At 43.7% G+C, this 19,692-nt stretch overlaps 1 protein-coding gene across 1 annotated transcript in view; it reads left to right on the forward strand.

Annotated features, from left to right (window-relative positions):
* The first annotated feature begins 8,292 nt into the window (after positions 1-8,292).
* Positions 8,293-19,692, forward strand: part of TRIT1 (tRNA isopentenyltransferase 1) — a 47,280-nt gene continuing 35,880 nt past the window's right edge. The window contains exon 1 of the mRNA XM_077844625.1: positions 8,293-8,487. Within this exon, the coding sequence (XP_077700751.1) occupies positions 8,314-8,487 (174 nt within the window). The 5' untranslated portion in view covers positions 8,293-8,313. The remainder of the gene's footprint in view (positions 8,488-19,692) is intronic.

Below are 19,692 nucleotides of genomic sequence, written 5' to 3' on the forward strand. Positions count from 1 at the left end.
TCCTATCACCTTCCAGAGCAATAAAGTCATCCCCATCCCCAGCCATTTATCAAGAGATGAACACGTAGGACTTCTCTCCCTTTCCTAGCCTGGGATGAATCCCTAGGCCCTCGGTAAAATAGTAGGGACTCCTAGGTAGGGGTACTGGTGTTAATTGTTTTACGTATCTTAATTCTCATGATAACCTAGAGAACCGGGTGGCATCGGCCCCATTTCACAGATGAGCAAACTGAAGCTCAGAGACATTGAAATCATTTGTCTAAGCCCACACCTGCTAGTGCCAGCCGGCTGTCTCCAAGCTTCAGCTCCTCCTCGTCCAACTCTGCTGAGAAAGGAGTGGGAATAAAGCCATCTCCTGGGGGGAAGGGAGGGTGTTTCTGGAATGTGAAGTATTTTAAGCTCCTTCCTAGCTCATTTCTTACAGACTCCTACCTCTATCTTTGTCTGAAAATAGTCAGGGAGTTTATTCCTGGATTTCGGAGAACAATTCCTACAAATTAGATTTGACTCGGAAGAGTACACCTAAGGAACCACGAACCCGACTCCAGGACACACGTATGGACAATAAGGGTCAGCTGCAAAGCCACCCTTAGTGTAGAAAAGAAAGGTTAAACAATAAAAGGCCAATGCGTGTGCTAATTCCCACCCCTGTGGGAAGCTATTTTGGGGGCACTGAGACAGGTTGAACTATTTTAGATGTGCTGAATTTGTCTAAAGTGCTCCCGGGATTAGGATATTCCAGAATACTCACTTTTGGAAGGAGGAGGAGAGGATGGGGATGACTTTATTGCTCTGGAAGGTGATAGGAGGGAGTGAGAAAGAAGTTCCTTTCTGAGGATAAGCTAGCAAGTTGGAAGATGATTGATGAGTGGGTGACTGGGGAGGAGAGGCGAGGTGTCTAAATGTGTCAGCGAAGCTCCAGCGGGGTGTGAGCATTTCTACTTTAAGCCTGGTGGGCAGCTCTTATTAATGTCTTTATTTGGAACTACTGCCAAAGGGATCAACTGTATTCACGTTTCCATTCTTTGGACCGGGAAATGTAAATATGTTCTTAAAGTCACTAATCAGATGAGTTATTAAATAATTAGCCCCAGTGCCAGGGGCCCGGTAGGTGCCCAGGAAGTGTTGGATTGCCTTTAAACTTGTGAGAGGTGGTATGGATAACTGGTCTCCCACACCCAGCAGATCTGAGTTCCAAATCTGGCTCCACATTTTCCAGCTGCACCTTTGCCACCACCTTGGGCAAATTATTACCTTCTCTGTAAAACAGCTCTAAATAATAGCTGGGGTGTTGTGGGGTTGTTATGAGCAATAGTAAGTGCTCAGTAAATGATTAGTGTAATTCAAACCATGTAGCAAGCCACACCTTGCTAATACAGATTAGTCATATTTGAAAAGTGATAGAAGCGGTTGGTGAAATAAGGAATCTTCTGAGCATGAGTACTTAGTCATCTGGGGAGCCCGAGCTAGGGCACAGGGGGAATGGTGGGCACGACCTGAGCTTCTGGCTGGCCCACAGCATCCCATGACCCACAGCAGGCAGGAGCCGTGAGTCTGTGATGGTGTTGCATGGATGGGCCTTCCATGTGTCCTTACTGGGCAGTGTGGTAACGTCAAACTGAGCCAGAGTCAACTGATCCCATTTAGCCAGTTAAACCCTCAAATGCCTGGTTTTTTTTTTGTTTGTTTTTGTTTTTTTTTTCAAATGCCTGTTTTGTTCAGGCAGTGACTCTCAAACATGAGTGTGCATTGAGAATCTACCCGCCCCAACCTGATACAGTAGGTCAGAGCCAGGAATCTACAAGCAAGCAGGGAGGGGAATCCTGAGGTCACACTTAGAAGAACTTTGGAATGAGAAGTTGGGGCCAGGTCCTTTGGAGATTAAAGAAGAATAGCCACAGAAGGTGGTTTGATGGCATAGTATAATGGTTAAGAACGGGGATTTTGGGGATCCTTGGGTGGCTCAGCAATTGAGTGTCTACCTTTGGCCCAGGGTGTGATCCTGGAGTCCTGGGATCGAGTCCCAAGTCGGGCTCCCTGCATGGAGCCTGCTTCTCCCTCTGCCTGTGTCTCTGCCTCTCTCTGTGTGTCTCTCAATTAAAAAAAAAAAAAAAGAATGGGGACTTGGAGTTACTACCTGTGTGACGTTGGGCAAATCACTCAACCTCCCTGAGTCCTAGTAGTTTCCTTCCCTGAAATGGGTATAATATTAATACCTACCACATAGCACTGTTGTAAAGATTAAGCAGGTAATTATATGTAAAACACTTAGCATGGTGCCCGCCACAGCGTGAGAGCAGTGATATATGAAGCTAGGTTCCTCGTGGAAGTTTATAAGCGTGTGAACACAATCACGAGATAAGACACTATATGTCTCAGGCAAGGGCTACAAGCCTCAAAGGGGAAGAGAGCACTTTGTTTGGAGTCATTAAGAAAGTTCTTGTTGGGGATAGTGTGACTGTAACTGGAACTAGAAGTCCCTGCAGCATCTAGCTAAGTGGAGAAGAGGAAGGTATTCTAGGCTGAGGGAATAGTTTGGGTGCGGGATGGGGGAAATGGGAAGGTTTGTATGGAATCTGGGAATGGGGAAGAATCCAGTTTGATGTGCTGTCTTCTGGGTGTCTCATTTTTTGCAAAACAGGAGTTGAGCTGGATTTCTAAGAGGACCCTTGGGTTGGCAAACATCCTCAGAGATCCTTTGAAATAGGGAAGTCAGGGGAGGAAACTGACTGTGGTTTGGGACACCGTGAGGTTTGAGGTGATGGGGTCATACAAAACAGAGCACCCAACAGGAAGTTGAGGATGTGATACTAAAGCTTTAGGAAGGGGTTTGCAGTGAAGGTACAGATTTGAGACTCATGAGGATATAAAGATGATGAAGGCCCAACCGGCCATGCCATGCCATGAGAAAGGGAAGGGACAGGGACACAGAGGACCCCCACTCTGACCTTATAGCCTTCAGGGCTTCGCTGTGGGTGTGCAGGCCCTCTTAGACAGCTGAGAAGACGGGAAGTGAGCTCCCTCTGAGAACATTCTGATGGACTCTGGAGAAAACCCTATAACTTTACTTTGGGCGTAACACAAACCATATAACATGATGAGCTCCACTCCCTTGAGAGGGGAGCTTCACTTGTTTTGAGCAATTCTGAGCTCCCAAATTTGAATCGACAAATCGCCAATGGAAATAGCAACCAATGAAAAAGTATTCTGATTACTCCCAGGCACTCTGCTGGGTCATATTTTGTCCCTCACCCAACTCATGTCTATCCAGAACCCATGAATGTGACCTTATTTGGAAATAGGATATTTGCAGATGTCATCAAGATGATGTCATACTGGATTAAGGTGGATTCTAATCCAGTGACTGGTGTCCCAGGGAGGGAAAAATTTGGACAGAGGCACACACAGAGAAGACGGCCATTTGAAGACAGAGACAGAACTGGAGTCATGCTGCCACAAACCAAGGGATGCCAGCAACCACTCGAAGCCAGAAGAGGCACTCGAAGCATCCTTCCATAGAGGGAAGCTTGGGACTGGGGCCCTGCCAAGCCCTGGATTTGGGGCTTCTGAGGTCCAGAACTGTGGGAGAATAAACTTCTGTTGTTTTAAGCCCCACAGTTTGTGGTAATGTGTTATGGCAGCCCTAGGAGATCGATGCAGGCTCCGAGTTTACCATGAGATAATCCCACAGGATATATTCTATTTAGAATATGTAATTAGTATGGGGGTCAGGCTGCAAAGGCACCTAGGGTTGCATAAAAAGCTAGTGTTTGTCTTCAATTCAACTTTCTTCTTTTGCCTGGGAAACATGCTTCAGACCTCCCGTGGCATGTTCCTCCTCCTGTCCTATCAAAACATCCTCTAGATTTCCATGTTGAACATTTGAGCTTTCTGGATGCTTCACTGTGGATGGCCCTTCCACTCTAATGGCTTCACCTTTAGCCTTCTCCCTATACTCCTTTTTTCTAAAAATATTTTAAACATTTTAAAAAAGATTTTATTTACTGGGGCACCTGGGTGGCTCAGTGGTTGAGCATCCGCTTTTGGCTCAGGTCATGATCCCGGGATCCTGGGATCGAGTCCCGGATCGGGCTCCCCACAGGGGCCCTGCTTCTCCCTCTGTCTGTCTCTGCCTCTCTCTGTGTGTCTCTCATGAATAAATAAAATCTAAAAAAAAAAAAGATTTTATTTATTTATTTGACAGAGATTTATTTATTTGATAGAGAGAGCACAAGTTGGGGGAGCAGGAGAGGAAGAAGCAGACTCCCTGCAGGGAACCCTGCGGGACTCGATTCCAGGACCCCGGAATCACAACTTGAGCCAAAGGCAGACGTTCAACCACTGAGCCACCCAGGCGCCCCTAAAATTTTTAAAAATAAATTATTTAAAATAGAGGACAGGAAATAATAGAATGAACACTGGGTTATCACCCAGATATCACCTTTGCCTCTCTGCACTTCCCTCTTTCTCTTTTTTTGACGTGCTCCCATGCCTATTTCACCCCCTGTATTGCTCTCAATTTTTTTTTAAGATTTTATTTATTTATTCATGTGAGACACAGAGAGGCAAAGACACAGGCAGAGGGAGAAGCAGGCTCCATGCAGAGAGCCTGATGCAGGACTCGATCCCAGGATTCCAGGATCATGCCCTGGGCTGAAGGCAGATGCTTAACTGCTGAGCCCCCCAGGTGTCCCATGCTCTCAATTTTCTTTTCTTTTTCTTTTTTTTTTTTTTGCTCTCAATTTTCTAAAGAAGGTGAGGCAGGTGCAGAGGTTGTCCAGCCTGACTATACATCCGTCCTACAGACAGACACCGTACAACACATGCACACACGGGGGATAATGATGAGGTGGCTGGCTGGGGACTTTAGTAGGGGAGACCAAGGATTATTACCCTCCAAGTAATTTGAATATCCCTAGTTCCTTATTCTTACATTTTAGATATGTTCTTCTGAAACTGAAGTTGTCTCAGCATTTTTGCCTTTTCAATTAGAATTTCTTTACCCCGAATAATCTATAAGCAGTGGAGTATGGGAAATGGGCTTCTTCATCTTCCACCTCTAGATATACAATTTAAGTAAAAGACTCCCTTTCTTCTTGAGTTATCTTTCAGAATAACTGAAAGCTGTTTGCTATTTGGCTTCACAAAAGGGGAAGTGGGGGGATCCCTGGGTGGCTCAGCGGTTTGGCGCCTGCCTTTGGCTCAGGGCATGATCCCGAAGACCCGGGATCAAGTCTCACATCGGGCTCCCTGCATGGAGCCTGCTTCTGCCTCTGCCTGTGTCTCTGCCTCTGTGTGTGTGTGTGTGTGTGTGTGTGTGTGTGTTTGTTTGTTTCACGAATGAATAAATAAATAAAATCTTAAAAAGCGGGCGGGAAGTGAGGTCAGGGCTAATATCTGGGCATGACTACAAATAGCTTTCTTTTCTTTTTTTTCTTATGATTTATTTATTTATTTGAGAGAGAGAGAGAGGGAGGGAAGGTGGGAGGGTCACGGAGAATCTCCAGCAGACTCCCTGCTGAACAAGGAACCTGATCTGGGGCTTGAACCCACAACCCTGAGATCATCACATAAGCTGAAATCAAGAGTGGGACACTCAACCAACTGAGCCACCCAGGTGCCTCCAAATATCTTTCTCAACAATTTTTTTCACCTTTTGTCTCCTTATTGCCCTGAAAAGCTTCCCATCTGAGAGTTTTATATTGTTTTAAAATAAATTCTTATTAATTCTTAATCATAGTCTTCCATTTCCCAATTTTCCCTTGAATTTAAACTCACCAATTAGGATTTCAAGTTACAAATTATCTTGAATGGAACTATTAGTATAATTTAGAGTTCAGAAGACCATTAGGAGACAAACAGGTACAAATGAAATAGCCTAAAGGTATTTAAAAAATATGGTCCCATTCTCTTTTGGCAGGATTGGTAGAATTAAAACAAATGGAAATGGTACGATGTTTTTCTCACTTCTCCGACTTGTTTTGGACCATGGGCTCCATTCTGATTTAGGAGTCTTTCCTGCTCAGCATTTCAGTGATAATTCTCCCCATGGTCTATAGGATCCCTGTTCTCTTTGTTTCTATAGCAACAGTCCCGTGTTGCTTGGCTAGAAGCAATTTTCTGCTGCTGTGGTGAAGCCCCATTTTTTCATTCCTTTCTCCCCAGTTGCCTTAGTAACCAGCTTCTCCCTCTTTGGGTCTCTCAGTGGTAAATTCCACTCCCCTCTTTTTTGCTTTCTCTAGTAACAGTCACCTGGTCATGACTTGGACAGTGCTTTCCTATCTGTGAGTGAGCATACTCTGTCATGGTCAGATTGTCATCATGAAATTAGCTCCCTTTTGCTTTATTTGCATCATTTCTCCTGCCTGCCATCTTTCTAGTGGTTGTCATGGTAACCGTACCCTCTGAAAGTCTCCAGGCAAAGGCTCTACAGTTAACAACCATCATGTGAGAGTGTCTGCCAATATATGGCCACACATCTCGATTTTAAAACCAGCCCCAGGCGGGTACCACAAATTGGCGAGAACAGGCTTTTGATCAAAGCAGACTGGATTGAGAAAAGGAGGTACAGGGTACTCTGGGTTCTGATGTACTCCAAACAATACATGTGGCTACAAGGTTCAGGCTGCAGAAGAAGTGGCCATTATGCCAGCAGTGATCCAAGCGATTGAGAAATGTATTGGCAGTTATTCCAGGCAGGCCTACATATGCTCTAAACTTCCAGCGGTAATTCCTCTGGCCCAAGGGATCCTGGTGATATGACCTGAGAGCTGGGCACAGCCAAGTAATCTCAGGGAGAAATAAATTAACCCTTAAATTGGCTAACAAGGGGTTACTAGAATAGATGTTTGGGTACTTTTACACAGTACTGAAGATTTCTCTGCCCTTAGGCTGCTGTTCTTACCTCTTTAGGGAGGCAGATGGGGTGTTACCATTATAATAATACGTGTTCAACAAATGGTAGTCGTTCTGTGCTAGTGTATTGTAGCAGGTACTTTTTTTTTTTTTTAAGATTTTATTTATTCATGAGAGACACAGAGAAAGGCAGAGACATAGGCAGAGGGAGAAGCAGGCTCCATGCAGGGAACCTGATGTGGGATCCTGGGATCACGCCCTGAGCCAAAGGCAGATGCTCAACCACTGAGCCACCCAGGTGCCCTACAGGTACTTTTTTTGAATTTTATCCTTATGACGATCCTGAGAGGTATTAATGATAAAAGTGAGGCTAAGAGGTAAAGTTAATTATGTGAGGTCATACAGCAGCTGATAAGTAGCAGATCTAGGATTTGAACCCAGGTCTCTGATTTCAAAGCCCTTTCTTAAAGGTTGTGGGGTTTCCTGAATTTCAGGCCTCTGATCTGTACTTTAATCTGAGGGTTACCACTCCTTTATCCTTTCTGCCTTCCTTATTTTCCCTCTTATTTTGAGGGTTGTTTACTTTTCTCTGTTCTCAACCCATCTCTTGCATCCTTTCACTAAAGAGATGGAAGATTTTGTCCTGCCTTCTGATTATGTCTGGGTTTGCGTTTTGGGATAAAAACATTAGAGCGGCTGCCCTTGCCTGAGAACTGGGCAGATCTGATCCTGGAAAACACCACGCCTCTAGCTCACTGGCTCCAGCGCTAGGTAGGGAAACCATTCTCCTCTCCGTTTAACAATTATTGGGTGTCTTTTCCCCATCGGACGCTCTGCTAGGCACTGGAGATTCAGCAATGGCTGGGTAGAACCTGTTCCTTGCCTTTATGGAACTACCAGCCTGGGGGGGAAGTCAGACAATGCACAAGAAATCAGTATATAATTTTATATTGTAATTAATGGCATGAAGAAAAGAACTGAGAGTGATTTGAGATAGAATTGCCGTTCCGCATTTAAGAGGACATAGCTTAAAAATCTTTTCGGGCAGCCCAGGTGGCTCAGCGGTGTAGCCCCTGCCTTCAGCCCAGGGCGTGATCCTGGAGACCTGGGATCGAGTCCCGCATCGGGCTCCCTGCATGGAGCCTGCTTCTCCCTCTGCCTGGGTCTCTACCTCTCTCTCTCTCTCTCTGTCTCTCATGAATAAATAAATAAAATCTTAAGAAAAAAATCAATCTTTTGAATACATTGATTATTAGTTGCTTAACAGAGAGAGAGAGAGAGAGGTGACAGCTGAGGCTCTGACACCAGCTAGTCGGGAATCTCTCAAGTTTGGAAACCTAGGTCTCGCTCCCCCCACCTCGCCTCTCCTCCCCTCCCCCACAGAGCCTTAGGGATGCGCCGGCGCACTATCGGTTGCCATGGGGACAGCTGCTCCGCGCAAGCGCAGATGTCTTCAAGATGGCGGCGGCGGCGGCTGCACGAGCGGTTTCTGTGGGCTCTGGGCTCCGGGGCTTGCCGCGGACGCTGCCTCTCGTAGTGATTCTCGGGGCCACCGGCACCGGCAAATCCACCCTGGCGTTGCAGCTAGGCCAGCGGCTCGGCGGCGAAATCGTCAGCGCCGACTCCATGCAGGTATGACGGTGCGGCGAGCGCCGGGCCTGAGGAACCCGGAGGCCATTTGCGGGCGCCTCAGGTCGAGCGGATGCCCTGTCGCCTGGTGGGAGTGGGTGAACCCCGAGGCTTGTGGGGCGGAGTGGGTAAGTGAAGGGAACCCGTCATGACTGGAGATGCCCACCATGTGCCAGACGTAGTGCCCGGCGATCGAGTCAGCCCTCCTCCCCCTCACGCCTCACGACGTTGCTGTTGGAAGGTAACCGTCTCCGTTGACGGCTTGAGGGAATTCGCCTAGGGAGAGGGACCGGCGTTCCCCGTGGCGCAGAGCGAGTACGCGAGGAGGTGGCGCTTGAACCTACAAGGCTGACGGGCGTCCAGGAAGTAACCTGTTGAATGAAAATCATTGCAGAGCTTTTGCTGTTTAGGGTACTCGGCGACGCGGGTGTCAGTCGGGGCCCATCTGTGAGTGACTCGTGCGGGAAATGGAACAGGGTGCCTGGATGTTCAGGAGACCTGCGTTCTAGTTCCGAATCTGCCGCCGGCCACGTGAGCTTAAACGCCTCTGTAAAGTGGGAAGGGGAATGCCACCTCCTTCACAGGGCTTGGGGCTCGATAGGTGAGAGCAGGAGTTTTCAAATGAAGAGCAGGGTCCTGAGGAAGGCCAGGGCCAGGCACTTGGTAAATGGTTTATTGAGATGTTTAACCTGTTGGCCGCTGGGAGTCAGGCCGCTTTGTCCTCTTCCTTGAGTTAGAGGGAAGCCGAGAAGGGAGTGTAGTACCCGCAGCACCTGGGTGCATTTGTGCTCGCGGTGAGAGTGGGTGACATTTTGGGTAAATCGTTGATGGAGGAACCCTATTTGTTAAAGATAGTTTTCAGTTAATGGGTTTTTACAGAGTATATAGGTGCTTGATATGAAATGCCTGACCCTGAGTCCGGCACCTACCTGATGGGTATTAAAGCGAGGAGGGGCATTCCTTCCCCTCACGCTATACACCCTGTAAACCTCCGCGGCATGGTTTCTACCTTTATTAGTTTTTTTTTTTTTTTTTTAATTTTTTAATTTTTAAAATTTTTAAAAGATTTTATTTATTCATGAGAGACAGAGAGTGAGAGATTGAGAGGCAGAGACAAAGACAGAGGGAGAAGCAGGCTCCATGCAGGAAGCCCGATGTGGGATTTGATCCCAGGACTCCAGGATCATGCCCAGGCCCAAAGGCGGGTGCTAAACCACTGAGCCACCCAGGGATCCCTCTTTTTTTTTTTTTTTTTTTTTTAAGATTTTACTTACTTATTAATGAGACACACAGAGAGAGAGAGAGAGAGAGAGAGGCAGAGACACAGGCAGAGACACAGGCAGAGGGAGAAGCAGGCTCCATGCAGGGAGCCCGACGTGGGACTCGATCCTGGGACTCCAGGATTATGCCCTGGGCCGAAGGCAGGCACTAAACCGCTGAGCCACCCAGGCTGCCCTACAAGTCAGATTTTATAGCAAGCCATACAATTTCTGAGATGGGAGAAATCAGTGAAGACTGGTGTAGTCAGTCATGGAAAGCTCTCTGAAAAGGGACTTGAAAGATGGGTGAGAAGTTTGGACGGATAAGAGAGAAGGAAAAGGCGTTATGTGAAAGGAACACAAATGAAGATTTAGAAGGTGAAGTGGGCATAGTGTGTATGTAGGGTAGTGAAAGAAGGGTGTTCATTAGGTATTGTAGATACTGTGGATGGAATCGGGGATGAGTAATGTGATGAAGACTGTAAGAAGCATTCCTTTGTGAACAGTATGCATAATGAATTGGATTTGGGAGTGGGTGTTAGGAATGCAGGGGAAGGGAAAGATGTAACTTTTTTTTTTAAGATTTTTATTTATTTATGAGAGAGAGAGAGAGAGAGGCAGAGGGAGAAGCAGGCTCCATGCAGGGAGCCTGATGTGGGACTCGATCCCGGGTCTCCAGGATCCCGCCTGGTCTGAAGGCGGCGCTAAACCGCTGAGCTACCTGGGCTGTCCCCGTAACTTTTTTTTTTTTTTTTTAAAGACTTCTTTATTTGAGAAAGAGAGCACACACTCTTGAGTGGGGGTGGGAGGGAGAGAGAGAATTTCAAGTAGACTGCTCACTGAGTGCGGAGCCCACTGTGGTGCTTGATCCCAGGACCCTGAGATCATGACCTGAGGTGAAATCAAGAGTCAGACACTTAAGTGACTGAGCCACCCAGGCGCCCCAAGATGTAATATTTTCGAAGGTATTATTATGTTAAAGTGAGTTGGTCACTGATTCCTGAAAGAATACACACAATGTGACTTGGGATTCAGGTTTACATGCCTGGGAGAGTATAGTGAGCCTGGACATCAGGAAGATTTTGTAGAGCACAGTGGGAGCGGCAGCAGGACATTCAAGGGGAAAGTCTACTGGGTGGGTGGAGAGTGCCACAGATGTGACCCTGCTTCAGGATTCTTGCACTTACTACCTTTGCCTGGTGGAACTTGTTTAACCATGTGGCTCACTTTCTTTATTCACATGTCACCTTACTGAGGCCTTCTCCGATCATCCTATTTAAAATAACACACCACTATTCCCTGTTCCCCATTTTCCTCATATACCAAATATCGTCCATGTCAGGAGAGTGTTCTCAGTAAATCATCTTAGTTTTACATTTATTTTTAAGTAAGTTAGTGGGTTCTGATCATGAGTGTTGTATACAGTGTTGTAATAGCTATTATTCATTTCTCAGAAGTGTTTCTTTACTTGTAGTTTGTGTACTATAAGGTTGAGGTTGCTAGAGGTTTTGTTGGCTGTAAAATAGGTCATGGCAGTGGGACACTGTGCCATACTGGTGATATGGTGGACCTTACTTAACATTTGATGAAAGATTTGTTGACTTGCCTTATTGAAATCTTGATCCAGGGTAGCCTGGGTGCCTCAGCGGTTTAGCGCCGTCTTCAGCCTAGGGCATGATCCCAGTCCTGGGATCGAGTCCCACATTGGGCTCCCTGCATGGAGCCTGCTTCTCTCTCTGCTTTAAAATCTTAAAAAAAAAAAAAAAAAAAAAGAAAGAAAGAAAGAAAGAAGGAAGGAAAGGAAGGAAGGAAGGAAGGAAGGAGGGAAAGGAAGGAAAGGAAGGAAGAAAGATCTTGATCCATTCAGATTTTTCCTGTGGTTATGTAAGTAACTGGAATATGAGACTTAAATTTTTTTTTTTAAGTTTTTATTTATTTATTCATGAGAGACAGAGAGAGAGAGGCAGACACACAGGCAGAGGGAGAAGCAGGGGAGCCTGACTTGGGACTCGATCCCAGGACTCCAGGATCACACCCTGGGCCCAAGGCAGAGGCTCAACCAGTGAGCTACCCAGGCACTCAGAGACTTAAATTTCTTTCATCTTAGGGATGCCTTGAGAATTAATGTAGGAAAACACTTTGAAGATCATTGAGCTTTCTGAACTGGCTATAGATTGTGTTTAGTTTTGATTATACCATGGCTATTTGACCTCTTGGTCTCCATTGGAAAACTTTGACCTTTGATTTTAGTTTTCAGTCCAAATAATGATATAAAGTACTTATGCCCCATTTATGTGGTTGTACACAGTTCTTCATTTCTACCTTTGCTTACATGCCTGTTAACCTGCTTTGCTTGTTTTTTTATCCGAAGGAGCGAGATGGTGCTTTTCATTGACTTGAGGTTAACTCAAAATTTTTGGTAACCATGTGAACAAAATGACATTTAAAAAAAGAATTGAAGTATAGTGGATGACACGCGTTATATTAGTTTCACGTGTACAAAATGACATTCTTAATGTTGTATTACCAGCTCCTTGAAACCATTTCGAATAAATACAGAGGCAGAATGATAATAATAAATTTGTAGAGCAAATTTGTTTATAAAATAGTTACAGATGCTTTTTATTTTCACAACAACCTTGTAAGGTAGATATTGTCATTTCACAGGTAAGGAAACAGGCTTTGCAGTAAGGTCTTCCAGTAAGTAGCAAACCTGGAGTTGAATATATGTGTTTACTTTCCATGCTTGCTGCCTTATCCCCACAAAGCCTTGCCCTTTAGATGGGGCAGGAGCAGTAGTGTTCAGGCATTAGAGAGTATTTCTTAATATGTATGACTCTTCTTTCACAGGAGTGCTACATTTTGAGTAGGATATAAAATGTATTTTAGGATTCATATTGTGAATCATAGTGTGAATATTCATAGTGATGTCTTCAAATGGAGTTTGAACTTAGTGGTGGCTACATGATGCATTGCTTAGGAGAATAAAACTTGCTGCAGCTAAGAGAAATATTTAATGTCAGTAATTTAATGATACCTGGAGAGAATGTGTACTGAAACAAAGGGGAAACTTGGCCTTGTGGAGAGCCTACTTGGAGCAGTAAACTTTGTTGTACAGCCACACAAAGAGTGACCAAATGCAAAGTGTGATAATTAGTTCTTTCAAGGTTCCAGGTCGATCTTTTAAAAAAAGTATTTGCATTTTAATAATCCCTTTTGGGTGATGTCCAGAATTTTGTATTTCATAAGTGTATTAGTAACTCAAAAGGGATTCTAAAACACTGTTTTATTATTATTTTTTAAATAAATTTATTTTTTATTGGTGTTCAGTTTACCAACATACAGAATAACACCCAGTGCTCATCCCATCAAGTGCCCCCCTCAGTGCCTGTCACCCATTCACCCCCACCCCCTGCCCTCCTCCCCTTCCACCACCCCTAGTTCATAAAACACTGTTTTAAATCTTAAATTGTCTTGCACTTTGTACTTGTTTTGTTATATCTTTGTCTTACCTTGACTGTAGGGTGATTTCAAGGCAAGCCCTGTTGAGGCAGTTCCCATCCAGGGAAAGTGATTATTTTTGTAAACATTGAATAAGTAAGTGCTTTAAATATTGAGGTAGCTTCTTTGAGGGAAAATCACAGTGGAGTATTAAGGGTAGGATGTCTAGGGTGAATACATTGTCATGGAGCCTGATAGATAATGACTTGCTCTTGTAGCCATGTGGCATCCGAAGGTCCTGCCTGGCTTCTTGCTTCCCATTCTCAAGCACTTAATTTGTTGAGTGGGATATCAGAAACACTTTCTGAGGAATTACTTGTTTAGGGACTCTTGCTGGATTCTGCTTTGAATTTCTGCATGGCAGTTGTGACAAATGTGAGAAATTAAATACAAATATTTAATTTGAGTTTGGGGCACCTGGGTGGCTCAGTGGTTGAGCGTCTGCCTTCAGCTCAGGTCATGATCCCGGGGTCCTGGAATTGAGTCCCACATGGGCTCCCCAGAGGAAGCCTACTTCTCCCTCTGCCTATGTCTCTGCCTCTGTGTGTGTGTCTCATGAATAAATAAATACAATCTTTAAAAAAATAATAATTTTCTGAGTTTTTCCAAACCCCAATTTCACAAATTATAGAAACTATTGTTAGCAGTAAGAGTCTAAATTTAAGGAGGGACAGGTAATGCAATCCCTGTTTTCCAGGATGGAAAAACTGAGGCCCAGAAGATTAAAGAGTAAGCTAGAGATCGCAATGCAAGACACTGGTACACCTGGGAATTGGATCTGGGTCTTGTGACTCCTGTGTAGTGTCTGATATATTGCAGGAAGATGATACTGAAGGTCTTCTTTTCAGTCTGAGTCTTTTTCTTGGCATGTAAATTCAAGGTACAATGCATTGCCTTCAGTCATTGGATGAAACATTGTACTGAGAAACATGAAGGCACTTGCCAAAAGATGTACAATGACTGCCTGGAAATACAGACTGCCAACTATATGCCAAGAGAAAAATAAACAAAGTGTTCTATTTGGGTTTATAGAGAGGAAGTATCTCTAATGCCTTAGTTCTTCAAGTCCTGTGGAGAAGCAGTAGTCATACATAGGAGCACAGTTCCCTTTGTGTTTGTCTAAACCTACAAGAGGAGAAGCAAATGATTTTTGGCAGTCTGGCTATGAGCAGGCTATGTGTCATCTAATAGATGTGGAGTTCTGGGTTCTTTTTGTCTGCTTTGGGATATAATTTAGCAGCAGTATCTAATTAATTAATTAATATATAAACCAAAGGACTGTTTGTTTGTCTGATAGTGCTCAAGGGAGATCTGGGATGCTTGGGGGAGGGATATGAAAGGAGAGATGGGAGAGTGGATCACAGTGGCTTACTAGGACATGAAATAAAAGTCATAAAAACCTTGTTAACCAGGAGAGATGGGAGCTATCTGGAGGCTATTTGCCATGACTGACAGAGGAGATCTTAAAAAAAAAAAAAAAAAAAAAAAAAGACTGAGGCCGACAAGAGGCTAAGAAGGAAATCTCAAAATTTTTGACTCATCTAAAAAATCTATGGGTTTCGGGACGCCTGGGTGGCTCAGTGGTTGAGCATCTGCCTTTGGCTCAGCGTGTGATTCTGGAGTCCGGGGATTGAGTCCTACATCAGGCTCCCTCCATGGAGCCTGCTTCTCCCTCTGCCTGTGTCTCTGCCTTGCCTCTCTCTCTGTGTTTCTCATGAATAAATAAAATATTTAAAAAAACTATGAATTTCTAGATCTCTTAGTTCACCTCCATTGTCACTGAGTTTAGTTTTCCTTAGGCTATGGTAATAAGCCTGGGTGGGTTATTCATATATGTGTATATTCACTTTCTCGCAGCTGTGGAAAGAACTGTGGAATCAAACATCCTATGTTATGTGAGGAAAGAGAAGTCACTACTGGCCAAATGAGAAACCATAGGAGAGCACAGATGGGACTTGTAGGTTCACATGTGTGAGGAGAAGATGGTGCTCTGATGCTTCAGTGCCTGGGGCAGGGTGTTGAAACAGCTCTTCTTTATTTTTTATTTTATTTTTTTTTTAAATTTTTATTTTATTTTATTTTATTTATGATAGCCACACAGTGAGAGAGAGAGAGAGGCAGAGACACAGGCAGAGGGAGAAGCAGGCTCCATGCACCGGGAGCCCGACGTGGGATTCGATCCCGGGTCTCCAGGATCATGCCCTGGGCCAAAGGCAGGCACTAAACCGCTGCGCCACCCAGGGATCCCACAGCTCTTCTTTAAAAGGAATATATTTGGGGGAGCCCAGGTGGCTCAGTGGTTTAGCACTGCCTTCAGCCCAGGGCGTGATCCTGGAGTTCCGGGATTGAGTCCCACATCAGGCTCCCTGCATGGAGCCTGCTTCTCTCTCTGCCTCTCTCTCTCTCTCTCTGTGTGTCTCATGAATAAATAAATAAATAATCTTTAAAAAATAAAGGGAATATACGTTCAAGGGGTAAATGTTATTTGGGATATACAGGAATTGCCCTATGTGATTTGTATGTACTTGTATGTGGCTTAACCAAATTGGTTTTGTTTTCTTGTGTAGTTTGAATTTTTTAGATAAATTTGAATCAAACTGGAGCCCTGTTTGCCTCATTACTTACCTTTGGGGCACTGGTTCTGCCCCTTCCTCATTGTGGCATCCAGAGTTCAAGCTCTTAACCATTATACCATGAATAATCCTCGTCATCATAATAACAGCATAGAAAACAATAATAGTATATATGCCAGGTACTGTTCTAAAAGTTTGACACGTATTATCTCATTTAATCCCTTCACCACCGCCTTGTGAGGTAGGCACTATTATCTCAGCCCTACAGAAAATTACTTTCTTTTTTTTTTTTTTTTTAAAGATTTTATTTATTTATTCATGATAGTCACACAGAGGGAGACAGAGAGGCAGAGACACAGGCAGAGGGAGAAGCAGGCTCCATGCACCGGGAGCCCGACGTGGGATTCGATCCTGGGTCTCCAGGATCATGCCCCGGGCCAAAGGCAGGCGCCAAACCGCTGCGCCACCCAGGGATCCCAGAAAATTACTTTCTTGAACCCTCACCTCTGTACTATTCTATGCTTTTTTCCTCCACCTCCTCTTACTTATTTGTCCATTCATTCTGCATCCCAGTTTTTCCTCTGTACCACTGTATACATTTTATTTGGCAGAGGAGGAAGACTATTCCTGCCTGACAAAAGAATAGCATGAACAAAGTAATGGAAAAATAAAAGTGTATGGTGTGTTTTCAAGGAGTGACCAGCAATTATCTGGTATAGAGGATACTTGAGGGACAGTAGTAGGAGGTGAAACTAAAAATAAAGGACCCTGTGAACAAACTGTAGAGGCCTTTGAAAGGAATGCGGGTATGTGTGTGTGTGTGTGTGTTAACTATGGGAGTGTTAGTAAATGTGTTTCATTGGGTAACTCTGGTTAGAGAATGGGTTAGAGAGGGATAAACAGCTTAGGATTCAGTTACATTGGCCTGGGTGAGAGGGGCTGGAGTTGAACTGTGGCTGAGAAGAAGAGGAACCATTTTGACATTTTGGAGACAGAATCAATAAGATTTTGGTTATTGAAATGGAAGTTTTTTTATTTTTTTAACATTTTTATTTTTTTAATTTTTATTTATTTATTTATTTATTTTTATTTATGATAGTCACACACACACACAGAGAGAGAGAGAGAGAGAGAGGCAGAGACACAGGCAGAGGGAGAAGCAGGCTCCATGCACCGGGAGCCCGACGTGGGACTCGATCCCGGGTCTCCAGGATCGCGCCCTGGGCCAAAGGCAGGCGCTAAACCGCTGCGCCACCCAGGGATCCCGAAATGGAAGTTTTTATGAGAAAAAATGATAGAGAACAAAGCCTTTTGATGTTTAGAAAGAAAGACATGCTTCCTGAAAAAAATGCAAATTAACACAGAAAAGTACAAAGGAAATATCACCATAGTCTTAGCATCCAGAGATAAACATTTTAACATGTTGATGTACATTCTTTCACACATTTGTCTGTGTATTTATGAACATCTGTTTACGTGTTTTTTTTCCTCCGATTTTATTTTGGTAAAATACACATAAAATTTACCACCTTAACCATTTTTTAAAGTGAACTCTACAGCTGATGTTAGGCTCAAATTCAGACCCTGAAATCAAGAGTTACATGCTGTACTGACTGAGCCAGCCAGGCACTTCTATCTTAACCATTTTTAAGTGTACAGTTCAGTGGTATTAAATACATTTGTAATGCCGTTGTAACCATCATCACCATCTACGTCCATAATTCTTTTTTTTTTATGTCCGTAATTCTTTTCGTCTTGTAAAATTGAAACTCTATACTCATTAAACAATACCTCCCCATTCCTCCTTTTTCCCAGCCCTTGGTAACCACCATTCTACTTTCTCTGTCTATGATTTTGACTGTTCTTAAGTACCGCACATAAGTAGAATCATACGATATCTGTCTCTTTTGTGACTGGCTTATTTTACTTAGCATAATGTCCTCAAGGTTCATCCACGTGTGTATGTTTTTACATAAATTGACTCATATTTCATATTATTATTATTTGTTTACATTTCATATTATTCTGTATCCGCTCCCCCCCCCAACAATATGTTATGGATATCTTTATGTGTTAATGTATGTACATCAGTGGTCTCAATCTGGGGTCATTTTGCCCCCCCAGGGCACATTTGCAATTTCTGGAGACATTTTTGGTTGTAAAAACTGGGGAGGAAAAAAAAAAAAAAAAACTGGGGAGGAGGTAATTGTAATAGTAATTGTTGAAGTATTATAGATTTATACAAGAGTTTCAAAGATAGTACAGAAAGTTCTTGTATATCCTTCACCTAGCTTCTAAAATTAGCATCTTAGGGATGCCTGGGTGGCTCAGCGGTTGAGTGTTTGCCTTTGTTTGCCTCAGGGCATGATCCCGGAGTCTCGGGATTGAGTCCCACATTGGGTTCATTGTGTGGAGTCTGCTTCTCCCTCTGCTTCTCTCTTTATCTCTCATGAATAAATAATAAATAAATAAATAAGATCTTTAAAAAAAATAAAATTAGGGATCCCTGGGTGGCACAGCGGTTTGGCGCCTGCCTTTGGCCCAGGGCGCGATCCTGGAGACCCGGGATCGAATCCCACGTCGGGCTCCCGGTGCATGGAGCCTGCTTCTCCCTCTGCCTGTGTCTCTGCCTCTCTCTCTCTCTCTCTCTGTGTGACTATCATAAATAAATAAAAATTTAAAAAAATAAAATAAAATTAGCAGCTTCTATCATCTTGGTACGTTTGTCAAAATTAATAAATTGACATAGGTATAGTATTGTTAACTGTAGATTTGTTTGGATTTCATCAGTTTTTCTACTAATATCTTCTGTTTCAGGATCCCATCTAGGGTCCCACATTGCCTTTAGTCATCTTGTATCCTTGGGCTTCTCCAATCTGTAAGTTTCTCAGGCTTTTCCAGTATATGACTTTGATACTTTTGAAGGGTACTGGTCAGATATTCTGTAGAATGTTACTTAATTTGAGTTTGTCTGATGGTTTCTCATTATTACACTGGCATTACAGATTTTAGGAAAGCACAGCACAAAGGTGAAGTACCCTTTTCATTACATTTTATCAGGGTATGATGTCAACATGACTTAATTCTGGTGATGTTAATTAATCTTGATCATTTGATTTGGGTTGTGTCTGCCAGATTTTGCCCCTGTAAAGTCCTTTTCTATACTCTGTTTGTTAGAAATGAGTTGTTAGGGGCCCTGGGTGGCTCAGTCAGTTAAATGTCTGCCTTTGGCTCAGGTCGGGCAGGATCCCAGGATCCCAGAATTGAGCTTCACATGGGGCTCCCTGCTCTGAGGGGAGCCGGCTTCTCCCTCTGCCTGCAGCTCCCCCTGCTTGTGCTCTCTTTGTCTCTGTCAAATGAATAAACAAAATCTTTGAGAGGAAAAAAAAAAAATGAGTTGCTAAGTCCAGCCAATTTTGAAGGGGAGGGGATTTAACCTTTATATCCTGGAGGGAGGGATATCAAAGAATGTGTGGACAAACATTAAAAGCATCTCCAATGATTAATAAGTATTTTAGGGGAGATACTTTGAGACAGTGTAGATATCCAGTGTCTTAAAGTTTCACTCACTAATTTTAGCATTTACCAGTGCATTATTCCTGCTGCAATTACTATGATAATTTCCTTTATTCCTTCTACATTTATGAATTATAATTATTCTGGAATAATTTGTCCTTTCTTCACTATTTACATCATTTACTTATATCCATATGGATATTCTTTGGGTTATAGTTCAATACTATGTTATTTATTTTATTGCTCAAATTATTTCAAACTTTGATTATTGGGTGCTCTTTCACATTAACTCTTGTGTCCTTTTGGCATGCTCCCATCTTTGTTTTTTAGCACTTTCTTTCTGGAACTACAAGACGCTC

This window comes from Canis aureus, chromosome 13 (assembly GCF_053574225.1).
Source record: "Canis aureus isolate CA01 chromosome 13, VMU_Caureus_v.1.0, whole genome shotgun sequence".
NCBI lineage: Eukaryota > Metazoa > Chordata > Mammalia > Carnivora > Canidae > Canis > Canis aureus.